This window comes from Myotis lucifugus, unplaced genomic scaffold (assembly GCF_000147115.1).
Source record: "Myotis lucifugus unplaced genomic scaffold, Myoluc2.0 scaffold_378, whole genome shotgun sequence".
Taxonomy (NCBI): domain Eukaryota; kingdom Metazoa; phylum Chordata; class Mammalia; order Chiroptera; family Vespertilionidae; genus Myotis; species Myotis lucifugus.
The window spans coordinates 388805-403775 of record NW_005871426.1 but is presented as its reverse complement, the minus strand read 5'-3'; the positions used below and the strand labels follow the sequence as shown (position 1 = coordinate 403775).

The window sequence follows — 14971 nt, the reverse complement described above, 5'->3', positions numbered from 1 at the left end:
CTATGAATGTTCTTCCCCCTACTCTTCTGGCTTACACCCATTGGTCCTTCAGGTGTCAGGTTACATGCTTCTCCTGAGTCCCCACCCCCACCAACTCAGTCACTCTAATTATTCTCAAATAGCACTCCGCTCTTTCCTTTAGAGAGTGAATCACAGTTTGTAATTGTTATTGCATGATAATGGTTTAATGCCTGCTTCCTTAAGACAAAACCCTTATAAGGGAAGGAGGCCTATTTAATTTATTAGTATATTTTCAGAATCTAGCATAGTGCCTTGTACATAGTATTCAAGAAATATTTGTTGCAGAATGACTGTCAGTATAAGTCTATGTTAAGAGAAAAATACTGTATACTTTTTTGGGGGTACTTATTTTCATATGATTCTAACAGTTACAACAAAGTGTCCTTCCTGTACTAAGTACTTTCTCTCATAATATCATGATGGAAAGTGTTTCTATGATGTATTGATGATTCTTCTGATGCATACCTCTCCATAATTATTCCGGAGACAGGATTAGTAGCCAAACAAAAAATTTAAAAAACTGAAAAGGGATTCTGTTGCTTAAGAGAAAGACCCAAGGTTTTTTGTTGTTTTTTTAATCAAGGTCTCTGTCAACTCACATTATCCCTTTATTATGTTAATTTGTTTACCCATTTTCCTCTAAAACTGTTCAAAATTTAAATATTCTTAGATGAGACACTTGATAGAAATGAGAGAAACAGTGTATTTTAATATTAAAATGTTGATATTATATGAGGAAATTATTTTTGGTTTGTTTTTTACCATTTGTATCTGAAGAATAAACTATATCAGATGGCTGTCAAGTCCCATCAGTGTGGGCTATAAACCTTCTAAAAGTAGCCAACTCAACACCTGAAAATAGGAAGCTTATCTACTACAGAAAACTTTTCTATTATTTCACTATTATTTTAATAGAAGGATAACTAAAAACAATCAAGTACTTTTCTTTAGCCTTGTACTATATCAAAAGTAGGGAAGAGCAATAATACAATTTCCAAGCATCCTAGCAACTGATACTACTCTCCCTTAGACCATCTCTTAACCTCTAAGCTTTGATAAATAATCACTGGCCATATGCAGACCTATAATGTGAACCCAACTAGCTCAAAAGAGGATGACAATGGTGGTCTTGGGCTTTGTCAGCAAAGCATGCTGATCAACCTTGAAAATGATTTTCCTTCATGTGCTGATCTCACCGTATGTAATTTAGCACCTGATAAATACCATTCTAGACCTTTTACCTTTTCAGAGACATTTCATTTAAAACTTACAAAAACCTTGTGTTTGATCTTTATACATGAAAGAACAGAAGCCCAGAGAGGTTAGATAACTTGCCCACAGTCAAATATATAAGTTAAAGGCAATTTAACCTGTTCAAATCTGTTTCAAAGGAATAATACAACGGAGAAAATCTATGCAAAGTATTCAGAAAGCTGTGATGCTATTTCTCTGATTTCTCTTGGAAACATAAAATAAGCCCTTGCACCTTCACTATAGCAAAAGAATGCAGAGGGAATTTTGACTCAAATTTGCTTATAGAAAATTCAACTCGTTCTCATCTGTTTCAAAGGAATAACAACTGAGAAAATATAAAAGCCAGAGAAAAGTAGAGGTGAAAGCATTTTTAAAAAATTACATTTGTTTTAATATTTATTTGTATGAAATTAAACATGAAAAAGAATTTTAAAAGGAGAAATTTCTAGGTCAAGGATAATTAAATCTTCTAAAAGATAAAAAATTAAGAAGCCAGCTTGTATCTTTTGTCCAGAAGGGAAGGAAAGGATGTGATTGGCATTAGGAAGTCCCTACCACCCTGCAGCACTATTCTCAACCTTCTCTCACTGCAGTAGCTCTTCAGTACTAGTTGGCTCTGATGGGGCACATGCTGGTGGCTCCTAATCCTAAAATTTCTCAAACATAACTTCCTAGGTGGTCTTATAAATTTGTATATCCCTTAGTACTGGACTAATGCTGGGTATTTGGAGAGAGTCAATAAATACTTGCTGAATGAACAGATATAGGGGCCCAACGGGAAAAAAAAACACCAAATAGCAATTATTGAGATTAGTCTTATGACAATCATGTAACAAGAGACTTACCGAAACATTTCCTGCTGAGTTGACCTGATTCTCTTCCACACTGTGATTGCCATTTGTAATGTCACAGATGCAGTAGTTATTAACAGAAGGAGGTCTGAATGTGTGGCCACCATCACAATGAATTTCTGGACTGATTCCACAGCCAAATGTGAACGAGGCAAGAGAATGATAGTGTGTGAGTAGAACTACTGCATGTACCAGTTCTGCAAGGGACCAGCTGTGCTCTTCAGCTTTTAGAAGTTGCTTAGGGGGGGAAAAGAATATTTTAATATTGGGGTATGGTGTTGATGAAAGTAGATAGTTCATCTTGGTATTTAATCTATTGAAAACAGAATTCGTCAGTATACAAAAGTTTGCATACAATTACAATTTGTGAAATGTAGACCCAAAATTTGCTAATTTTTATGAACTGTGTTCACCAATAGAGCTTAACATAATGTGATAATGATACATTATCATTTTTATTTTCTGAAATCCTGATTTAAAAATATAATAGAATGCATTTTGCAGTAAAAGCATATTAAAAGCAGTTACCTTATTTCAGATACTAGGTTATGAATGGATTAACTATGTTGTTCAAAGTTTCAAATCCAATATAATCTGTGTTCAAGGGGCAGCTACTGTATAAAATATGCCTGGTTTTTATTGTTTGTTTTAAATTATCATCAGCCTCCTCAAGGAATTTTTAAGATAGCGGTTTGTACAACTTGACAGAATATTCCTAAATTAGTCTATAACTCTTCAGAGTCTTACAATCTGTGTCCCTCCTGCTCCATAATCTTGTATAATTTTTGATTACTAAACAATATTGTATTAATCATATTCAAAGCTTGTATCTTCTTGATGTTTCAATTATGTAACAGTATCTAAAATGTTCTAACAAAAGATATAAATTTCTACTGCATGGTAGATACTTTTAGAGAATGCCAATCTACTTTCATTCTATTATATATTTTTTAAATATATTTTTATTAATTTCAGAGAGGAAGGAAGAGAGAATCATTGATTGGCTGTCTCCTGCATGCCCTACACTGGGGATCAAGCCCACAACCCAGGCATGTGCCCTGTTGGGGAATCAAACCGTGACCTCCTGGTTCATAGGTCAACACTGAGCCACGCCAGCAAGGCTATTCTATTATCTTTATTAATAAATAGAACCAGAAGGAAGTAGTTTAAGATGGTATTTTTAAAAGATATAAAACAAGATGCCACTTCACAGTTATCAGAATGGCTAAAATCCAAAACACTGATAACACCAAATGCTGGCAAGGGTGAAGAGCATAAGAATGCTCATTAACTGCTGGTGGGAATGCAAACTGGTACAGCCACTTTGGAAGACAGTTTATCACAAAGCTAAACATAGGCTTACTATACAATCCAGCAATCACTCAATTATTTACCCAACTGAGTTTAAAACTTATGTCCACCAAAAACCCTTCACATGAATGTTTATAGCAGCTTGATTCACAATTGCCCCAAACTGGAAGTAACCAAGATGTCCTTCAATAGGTGAATGGATAAACAAATGGTGGTACACTGGACCGTTTTCCAGCAATAAAAATGAGTGAGTGCCCTGGCCAGTGTGGTTCAGTTGGTTGAGCACTGTCTGTGCACCAAGAGGTCACATGCTTGGGTTGTGGGCTTGATTCCCCAATAGAGGCCATGCAGGAGGCACCCGATCATCAATGTTTCTCCCTCTCTCTCTAAAATTAATAAAAAACTATTCTTTTTTTTTTTTAAAGAACTATCAAGCCATTTAAAGGCATGTAGGGACCTTAAATACATACTGATAAATAAAAGAAGATAGTCTGAAAAGGCTACATACAGTACTGTATGATTCCAACTACATGACATTCTGGAAAAGGCAACAGTAAAAAGATCAGTTGTTGCAAGAGGTTAGGGGGAAGGAGAGATGAACAGGGGACTTTTAGAGCAGTAAAATTATTCTGTGTGATACTATAATGGTGGATACATGACATTATGCATTTGTCAAAACCCATAAAACTATACAGCTCAAAGAATGAACCTGAATGTAAATATAGTTAATAGTTTATATCAATATTGATTCATCAATTACATAAAATGCACCATACTAATAATGCTAGATGTTAATAATAGAAGAACTTGGGTATGTGTATTGGGAGAGTTTGAGGGGATAAAATATGGGAAGTCTGACACTTTTTTGTAAACCTAAAACTATTCTAAAGAGTCTATTGAAATTTTTTTTTTTTGGTGGTAAACACACAATACAATATACAGATGATATATTATATACCTGAAACCTGTATAATTAATCAATGTCACCCCAATAAATTCAATTTAAAAATTTTAATGGCCCCCTAGATATATTACTTTACTACTTACCTCAATGTGTTCTTTAGTAATAAGCCAAGGTCTGTGGGCTAACAATTTGTTAAGTTCTCCTAAATTTTGTAGTTTTTGAGGAGCATTCTCTAAGCCATTAAGCCACTTGGAGTCCCCACCAACATGAAGGAAATCATTTACATGGAGGTTCACTAAGTAGGAGCACTGATGTCTTGCTGCAGCCTTAACAGAAAACAAAAAGATTATTCTAATAAAATCTTGAACTACAAATCCTTTTTCTTTATAATGTTCAAAACAGCTAATTACAATTTTTATTAGTGTCTTTCAAATTTTCCTAAACTACAGAAATGAAGTTTTCATATAAACAGTTTAAAAATTTATATACCATAGAGAGCACCTCAGAAATATTCCAAGAACAAACAAAATATCTGATAAAATTATTTGAACATTAGAAACTTCACTTACATACCAACTTTCAAACACTCAACTTTCAAAAACTCAGATTAAGAAGAAACTTTAATTAGCACCACTTGTATCAGTGTGAATTATTTATAATAGTGAAACAGATACTGTATTCTAGTTTATTCTCAAAAGTATGTAAATACATGTTTCTTTTTCTGTTATACTTGAGAGCATACTTATTTGGAAAGAGGAAAAACAGACACTACCTAACAGGAATCCAATAAGAAGTCACAATATATGTATTTATCCCTATGTTTAAAGTATTGACCATTTCTTAAAAAGATTAATAAAGCAGGCAGAATTTTTCATTGAATGTTCACAAACCATTATTCCAATGTAGTGCCGGTAATGCAGGGGTAATGGCCCATCCATTTGCAGTAGATAGTGTTGAGTTTTTAAGAAACTTTCTAAATACTGTGGGTGAAAAACCATCACTAATGTAATGTTATCCAAACGACCCAAAGCAGCAAAAGAATCTGCAAATAAAGCATGCATTTGTGCGTCTTCACTCCCCACCTGAAGAATCTGTATAAAAGAGAGAAAACCAGGATTACATAAATTGTAAATTGGTGTTAAAGAAAATATGCATGCACTGCATTCTAAGTATCATCTAGAAGCAAATTAAATTTGGCTTAAGAGAAGAAAGGGGTTACAAATTTAACTCAACTGGCAGCAGATAGAACAGTCACATATTATGTAGAAGGGAATGAACATTAAAGGCCATCTAGAAAGCCTGCTTGCAGACCTGTCCAGAATCCAGATAAAGAAGCATATTTAGATTATCAAACTTGCAAAGCTTGCAAACAGATACTAAAGCTTTTCCTTATAACAATGCCTACTCTCACTCAATTTAAGGAGAACCAAAATTGACTAATAGCAAACAATCTGTAAATAAAGCATACGAGTAATTAAATACTTAAAGATCCAATCGAGCACTTGTACCAACCTGTGGAGATGGTCAAGACCAAGTAACTCAGCTCTGGACATGCCTAAATGATATCTAAATATAATCAGATGGATTATCATTGGTCAAAACAAGTCCTGCCTTTCCTTGATTAAATATGGGTGTTAGAAATACTAGAAATCAACATGACTACAACAGCTTTCTAATCCCACAGATTCACTGCCAAAGCATGATTAATTGTGAACAACTTTGCGTAAAACATGTTGTTGACTAATAATAACAACTGTTCAGATGCCAAGATGTAGGTCATGAAAGGTTTTCCTTAAAAGCACACAGTTCACTATGTACTTTCACAAACAACATACCTCCTTTTCTGGGATAAATCTGCTTGGTCCATGTCCTAGTGGTCGAGGAATTCTAATTCCAAGTTCCTAGAAAAGAAAATTACACCATCTCAGGCCTCCAGCAGTAAACAACATGAACTGAGGCTACAGGAAAGAGGGGGAAAACAACCAGTTGAACAGAGACAGGCTTGTTTTGGTGGTTGCTTTCATGGCCACATATACATACCAACCCCTCTGTTTGCATCACATAGCTGACAACAGCTTACAATATGACTCTGACGAAAACAATGAAACCTGTTTCACTTAAAGCAGAGTTTTGCATAAAGTACTTGGCAAAATGTCTAGAACAGAAAGTTCAGTACATAGCAGCCAACCCTGTGGATTGTCAGTGATACAAAATAAGACCAATGTGTTTGTACATCTAAAACACAACCAACCAAAACATTAATTCCCGTGCATCTTGTCAGGAAATGAAAAAGCAGTAGCCCCTACCTAGATGTCTTAAACTGAAAGAAGTATAATTATTATTACATCTATAATAATGGTTCACAATAAGGACAGAAATATTATGAAAAATAAAAAAAGTTATTTAAATCTACAAAAGAGAAAGTACTGCTGGACATGTTTTCTCTGTGGTTGAATAAAAGCAATTTTAGAGAAATTAATTTTGTTTGTGAGCCTTAAATTAAGTTTTTTATCTACAGGATGCCATCAACCTTGTTATATTTTAGGAAAGCTCAAGTAATTGTGAAATGTTTTTTTGCTTTTTGACATAGTGAATCTAGAATCCTGTACCTGGAATCTAGAATTCTATACCTTATGTAACAATGAAGTGTGGTTAACAAAAACTAAAAATCTACTGTTAAGGCTTCCATTCCCCCGCCCCCCAATACAGTGTGCTTTAGAAACAAAATAAAAATAATTCAACTTTATTATTTTTTTAAGGCTCATCAATCTGGTCTCTAAACAAAAACTTCTTAGTGTTTTAACAACTAAAGATTAACCCTTGCTTAGGTACAAATTACATTATATACAAAATTAATACAAATAGCATTTCTCTCCTCTCAATACTGCTTCAAAAAGTCCTTCATGATCTAAGCCAGATGCTTTCCTTGTAAAGAAAAATGGGGCGGGAGGGTTAAAGAAGGACATGTGGCAGCAATTCAAGAAATCTGGTCCAAGTGAATGAAAACCTTTTGAGCAGAATGGAGTTTTAAAAATTAAGCAGGCAGAACAAAATTGAAGATAATCTTTATTAGGAGAACTCAGGATTCAGATTCAAAGTATGCTATATTTACTAAATGAATCTATAGCATATACAATTCAAATAATCTTGTATTGGAGATCAGTGATCTTAATCAGATTATTCCACACTTATTCTGAAGATAGTAATGTTCTAACCACCACACACTTCAGTAGAGGAGGCACCCAATTCATTGGTCTATGTATGTGTCTTGATTTTAATATCTTATCATAAATACAAGAAAAAAACCCCACATTCCTGCTTTTCAATACATCATCTTGGTATAATTGCAGCCATATACATATAAAATAATGACTCTGTTAGCCTTTTTAACTGCCAAATCTCTAATCTAATTACATACAGTTCAAAAAATATATATTGGGCAAAACTTTAAGGCTAAAATCAGTATTTACCCCTTCTTATATCTTTACTATCTTATTTAAACAAAATGCGTTTTAAGAAAATATCCATTTCAAGGGTTTATTATTCATTTTTATAACGAGACATTATTCTTGGGACTTTAGTATATAAAAAGGTGACATATCAAGTGTGGGAGATTATTCAACAAATGATCTTGGGACAACTCCAAATGAAGTTGGAGCCTTAAATCATACTTTACTCCATAGTAAATGCGTTACATATAAAAAAATAAACTGAAAACCATTGCAGTGGTAGAACAGAACACATGAAATGGAGCAGGCGTAAGAATGCCACAAAATCCAAGTCATAAAACATAGGATTGATAAATGTGATGACAAGAATACTTTCACATGAGAAAAATAAGCATACAAAGTCAAAAGCCAACAGAAAACTGGGAAATATATTTATAATTCATATATCAAGGACTAAATTTCTTTAATATATAAAGACTCCTACAAATCATAAAGAAAACCCCAATAACCTGATAGAAAAATGAACAAAGAACACAATTAAAATAAAAGGAAATACAAATGGCTAAAAAAAAGATCCTTCACAATAAACCAACTACAACTTAACTACACTAAGATACCATTTTTCACCTAAGATTGTTTAAAATCTAATAGTTTGAAAGAAAATAAAAATGTTTGATAACAGGCTATGGGGGGGGGAGAAACATTCAATGCTTATACATTCTGATGAGTGTGTTTTGAAGTATGAGAAAAAAAGATCAAGAAATATATAATGAGTATAAATTACTACAACTTTTAGGGAGGGCAATCTTACCTAATAATAGACAAACATGCAAAATGACCATACCTTCACTATGCCTTAAGCCACGCCCACCAGCCAATCAGAGTGACTATATGCAAATTAACCCAACCAAGATGGCGGCCGGCAGCCACGGAGCTGGAGCAAGTAGGAGGCTTGGTTGCCCCAATGATGGAAGAAGCCAAGCTTCCTGGCTGGCTGCTGCCTCCTCTCAAGGCAACAAAGTTTCAATTATAGAAGGTAAATAAACCCCAGAAACCTGCTTCCAGCCACCATGGCCACAGAGCTGGAGCGAATAAAAAACAAAACAAAAAAAAGAAAGGCTGGGAGCTTTGGTCGCTGGGGGGCTGGGTCAGTCTGAAAACAGCCATCAGCCTCTCACCCAGGCTGGCCAGGCACCCCGGTGGAGACCCCCACCCTGAAGGGGGTGTGGGCAGCCTGAAAACGGCCCTCAGCCCCTCACCCAGGCTGGCCAGGCACTCCAGCGGGACCCCCACCCTGATCCGGGACAGTCGGCCCCCACCCGTGTAACAGGCCTCTATCCTATATAATAAAAGGGTAATATGTAAATTGACCCTAACAGCAGAACAACTGGGAATGACTGGTCACTATGACACACACTGACCACCAGGGGGCAGACGCTCAATGCAGGAGCTGCCCCCTGGTGGTCAGTGCGCTCCCACAGGGGGAGCTCTGCTCAGCCACAAGCCAGGCTGATGGCTGCCAGCACAGCAGTGGTGGCGGGAGCCTCTCCCGCCTCCTCAGCAGCACTAAGGATGTCCAACTGCAGCTTAGGTCTGCTCCCTGCTGGCAAGTGGACATCCCCCGAGGGCTCCCGGACTGCCAGAGGGATGTCTGACTGCCAGCTTGGGCCCAATCCCCCAGGGAGTGGGCCTAAGCCAGCAGGTGGACATCCTCCAAGGGGTCCCAGACTGCAAGAGGGCATAGCCCGGGCTGAGGGACACCCCCGAGTGCACAAACTTTTGTGCACCGGGCCTCTAGTCCTATATAATAAAAGCCTAATATGCTAAGTGTCCAATTGTCTGGTTGTCCATTCAACCAATCAAAGCATAATATGCTAATGATATGCTAAGGCCGCCCAACCGCTCGCTATGACATGCACTGACCACCAGGGGGCAGAAAGTCTACCAGTCGACCAGTCACTATGACGTGCACTGACCACCAGGAGGCAGACGCTCACCTCAGGAGCTTCCCCCTGGTGGTGAGTGTGCTCCCACAGGGGGAGCGCCGCTCAGCCAGAAGCCAGGCTCACAGCTGGCGAGCATAGCAGCGGTGGCAGGAGCCTTTCCCACCTCTGCGCAGCACTAAGCATGTCCAACTGCTGGCTTAGGCCCACTCCCCACTGTCAGTTGGACATCCTCCGAGGGCTCTTGGACTGCAAGAGGGCGCAGGCAGGGATGAGGGACCGCTACCTGAGTGCACAAATTTCGCGCACCGGGCCTCTAGTTTGTAATAATGATCAAAATGAAACAGTCACATATCTTTTGAATCAACAATTCCATCCTAAACATCAAGGTTACATATGTGAAATGTTATAGTACGTTAAAAGATAATCACTGTAACATTCATTGTTCTAAAAGTACAAGATATGCTCATCAACAGAGGACTGTGTCAATACATAGACAAGAACAGTGATTTTTAACCCTTTTCATTTCATTGCACACATAAACTAATTACTAAAATTCTGCAGCACACCAAAAAAATATATTTGTTGCCTATCTGACAAAAAAATAGGTATAATTTTGATTCATTCACACCAGATGGCTATTGTGTTGGCTGTTGTCATTTTTTATTTGACAATCTAAGGGAAAAAGAGGTCAGTGCCCCTGACTATTTAAATAGTAGGGTATTGATTGTTTTAAAATTATTGCAACAGTGATTTTTAACCCTTTTCATTTCATTGCACACATAAACTAATTACTAAAATTCTGCAGCACACCAAAAAAATATATTTGTTGCCTATCTGACAAAAAAATAGGTATAATTTTGATTCATTCACACCAGATGGCTATTGTGTTGGCTGTTGTCATTTTTTATTTGACAATCTAAGGGAAAAAGAGGTCAGTGCCCCTGACTATTTAAATAGTAGGGTATTGATTGTTTTAAAATTATTGCAGCACACTGTTGAAAATTGCTTGACTAGAATAACATGCATTGTACAAAATGAGGCAGTTTCTTATGGGTTGGCTTTAAATGATCTCCAAGGTATAGAATGTGGGGGCAAAAAAGCAAAGTATATAATTACTAGAGGCCGGGTGCACAAAATTCTTGCACTTGGGGGGAGGGGGTCACTCAGCCTGGCCTGCACCCTCTCACAGTACAGGAGCCCTCGGGGGATATCCGACTACTGGCTTAGGCCCACTCCCCGGCTTAAGCCAGCAGTTGGACATCCTTAGTGCTGCTGGTGTGCTCGCCAGCCATGAGCGTGGCTTCTGGCTGAGTGGCACTCCCTCTGTGGGAGCGCACTGACTACCAGAGGGAAGCTCCTGCATTGAGTGTCTGCCCCCTTGTGGTCAGTGCGCATTATAGCAACCAGTCGTTCCACTGATGAACCAAAGATTTGTATATTAGCCTTTTATTATACAGGATGTTCCTCTTTGTAAGGAGAGGGGGGAAACTTAGCAATTCCACTTCTAGGACTTCATTCTATAAATACATTAGCAGCATATTGTAGGTGATATATATAAAGTTTTTTAATGAGACTAGATTGATAGCACATGGGTCTCAAACAAAGAGGTTGAATATTATTTTGGTTTTATTTTTATACCAAATGTATAGTTTATATACCAAAATATTATAAAACAATAGTTTTCCAGTTCTATAGTTATGGCAAGGGTCTTTGCCAACAGTCCTATGTAATTTTCAAGTCTCTGTAAGTCCATCCATACAGCTGTAGGAATTTAGAGGCCATATTGGTATCACTGTCTCCCCTCTTCCTTGCCTTCATTGGCCAAACCCTTCCTCCCCGTTCCTTAGGACATAAATTCTTTTAAAGGGGAAGATGGTGCATTTTAAAACAGGATGTTAAGAAAAGCCAACATTGCCCTAACCGGTTTGGCTCAGTGGGTAGAGCGTCAGTCAGCCTGCGGACTCAAGGGTCCCAGGTTTGATTCCGGTCAAGGGCATGTACCTTGGTTGTGGGCACATCCCTAGTAGGGAGTGTGCAGGAGGCAGCTGATCGATGTTTCTCTCTCATTGATGTTTCTAACTCTCTATCCCTCTCCCTTCCTCTCTGTAAAAAAATCAATAAAATATATTTTGAAAAAAAGAAAAGCCAACATTTTTGGGACCGGATTATAGATTCATTATGCTAATAAGCTCTTAGTGTAAGATCACATCCATTCCTTGATGAGGTACCAGTTTGACAAAAAGATGAATCTAAAAAAAGAAGAGGGGACAGAAGAACAGAAAAAAACTGAAAATGAAAAGGAGTCTCTGACATTCAAGAATACAATTTCATTGTTTTACCTAAGGCTAGTTCTAAGTAAAACAGAATTTTACCCTTGGGCTATGAGGGTCAATTTCCTACTAAGCTGAAGAAATTGTGAGATGTTTGTGACATTCTGTAAAAGCAAAAAGGGAAATGGTAGGGGGAAAGAGAGGAAGTGAAAAAAAAGATAAGGGGAAGAAGAGATGGACAGCTTTTAAAAAATTAAGTCTTTCCCCAACAAAAAGGGTCAATATTAATATTGGGAAATACAATTACTACTATTCTAGACTTCACATCAATTATTTTCCTAATATTTGGAGGGAGGACTCAAAAGATGTCCTTTGTTTTCTCTCTCAGTTAACCGATTAGGTACCTAAGAAGGATACAAGAACATGTTATGAGCCATGGGATTGCATTCCAATTTATCCTCGTCCAGATACTGGTGGGAAGCAGATCACTGATTCTATCTAGCCTTCCATTGCACACAAATTGAGTTCTAACTTCTGGGAAAAGTAAACATGGTAATTATCCTGAAAACAGCCAGGAAGTCTGGTTAGAGGTAGTGTTTATTGAGCCTCATTAAGAGTTTTTGATAGCTTAAAGGTTCTTTTAGATATCACTATTATTATATAATAGTATTCTTGGTCTCTAAAAGGTTGAAAGTTTCAATTTTCTGGAAAACTCACTTTTGAAACATTAATTTTTCTTAGTTACATGACAAATTAGTTACTACCCTATTTTCTGGCAGGAATTGATCCAAAATAGACACTGCAGGTTTTCAATAGGGTAATCATAGCCAAACTAAGTGCATTTCATAACATCCTAAAGGTTACTTCATCTGTATCTGTAAGAAACTGAATTATAGACTTAGATAAAATTTTGTCCAATCCAGATTCTAGGAAGCAAAACTGCCAAGAGAAAGTAGCCTTGTTGAAAAAACAGATGTAGATGCTAATCACAGCATAAACATCATTGGCTCTTGGTAAAGGTGTGGCTGGGAAAACTAACACGGGAACTAACAGTCCTCTCCTCAACAATTCTCCTGATCAGCATCTTTGAAAGAGATAGCAAGTTTTCACCATCACAACATTGCTGCAAATCTCTGACATAGTATCATTAGTGTCTACTACTAACATAGTAACTTTCACAGTATGAAAATTCTTAGCAAATGTTGAGAGTACCACAGAAAAACTATATATCACTGTATAAAAGTACTATTCTAATGAGATTTTTAAAAACTTGATAAAGATACATTTATGAATCTATGTAAATATTCTTAAGTGAAAGAATGAATTTGCCACAAATGAAAGCATTTGTTGGCTATGGCATCTACCTACTTGTAAAACTAGTTAAAAATTTAAAATACTCAGATCATTTGAATCATTATATTTTTCGCACTGCACTTGGTACATCTTAAAACTGTACAGATGCTTTAATACTAATAACCACAACATTGATATTAATTGGAGTATGTGCTTTTCGAGGCATTTCAACAAGGCAAAGATATATTGTGTAAAAGTGAAAGTTCCACCCCACTCCCCCTTAAGGAGAATCATTGTCTATAGCTGGGTGCTAGCCTTTTGAGATTCAAAAATTTTACATAGTGCCCTAGCTGGTTTGGCTCAGTGGATAGAGCCTCCTGGATTCCCATCAAGGGCACATGCCCAGGTTGTGGGCTCAGTCCCCAGTAGGGGGCATGTAGGAGGCAGCCAATCAATGATTCTCTCTCATCATTGATGTTTCTAGCTCTCTCTCCTCTTCCTTCCTCTCTAAAATCAATAAAAATAAATTTAAATAGAAATAAAGAAATCTAGAAGTGTTATAAAGAAATATTCCTACTACAATAAAATATACTAGTGTTTCTTTTAAAATTGTCATTTACTCTACTAGAAAATTTAAAAATATGTAAAGTTCAAGGTACCTCATTTTCTAGTGTCTGGTCACTTATGAACTACTAGAGGCCCGGTGCACGAAATTCCTGCATTGGGGGGTGGGGGGGTTGGTTGGTCCCTCAACCTGGATTGAGAGAGGGCACAGGCTAGGCCGAGGGACCCCACCGGTACATGATCGGGGTCTGGGAGGTACACAGGAGGTTGGCCAGCCAGAGAGGGATCGTGGGAGGGCTCCACGGTGTGCCCGGCCCGTCTCGCTCAGTCCCGATTGGCCGGGCCCCAGCAGCTAGCTAACCTACGGGTCGGAGCGTCTGTCCACTGGTGGCCAGTGCATGTCACAGTGAGCGGTTGAGCGACCTTAGCATATCACACTTTGATTGGTTGAATGGCCGACCAGATGACTAGACACTTAGCGTATTAGGCTTTTATTATATAGGATACTAGAGGCCCGATGCACGAATTCGTGCATAGGTGAGGTCCCTCGGCCTAGCTGGTGATCGGGGCCGATCGGGGCTGGCTGGCCAAGTGGAGGAACCACGGGAGGTTGGCTGTGGGAGCGCACTGACCACTGGGGGGGCAGTTTCTGCACTGAGCATCTATGCCCTGGTGGTCAGTGCGTGTCATAGTGACTGGTCGTTCAGTCACTTAGGCTTTTATATATATAGATTCTAATAAAATAAACACTCACTGACTTCAAAGTACTTGATTTGTAAGGCTGCCTTAGGTCCCTAGGTGTGCCCTATATACTATAGTTATAAGTTTCATTCCTGGAAGTGTTTCATATAAAAGCACTATGGAAGCTTGCTATTTGAAAGAGTTATGTTAGTTCTTTTGCAAAGTAAATCATTTTCCAATAAAGCAGTGCTTCCTAATTTATATTATCACATGTTTGATGTGTTAAAAATGAAATACAACTAGACAAAGCTTCCTGGTTTCCCAAACACAATCCCATGGGCACAATACCATAGATAATCAATGTGAAAGCTAAAATGTATCTCTTTATCTTCTAATTTACATGGCTGTATTTAGGGAGTCTAGATCT

The 14971-nt window shown here is 37.7% G+C and overlaps 1 protein-coding gene across 5 annotated transcripts in view; it reads right to left on the bottom strand.

Moving 5' to 3' along the window:
• SESN1 (sestrin 1) overlaps nt 1–14971 on the bottom strand; it is a 115871-nt gene that overhangs the window by 23100 nt on the left and 77800 nt on the right. For 4 of the 5 annotated variants that reach the window (XM_006101690.2, XM_023765132.1, XM_023765133.1 and 1 more), the window contains exons 2-5: nt 6177–6242; nt 5232–5432; nt 4485–4667; nt 2121–2363 (exon numbers count right to left, since the gene is read on the bottom strand). In XM_006101690.2, coding sequence (XP_006101752.1) covers nt 2121–2363; nt 4485–4667; nt 5232–5432; nt 6177–6242 — 693 coding nt within the window. Of the gene's footprint in view, nt 1–2120; nt 2364–4484; nt 4668–5231; nt 5433–5853; nt 5909–6176; nt 6243–14971 lie in introns of those variants that run through there. The other variant, XM_023765134.1, reaches the window with a different exon arrangement.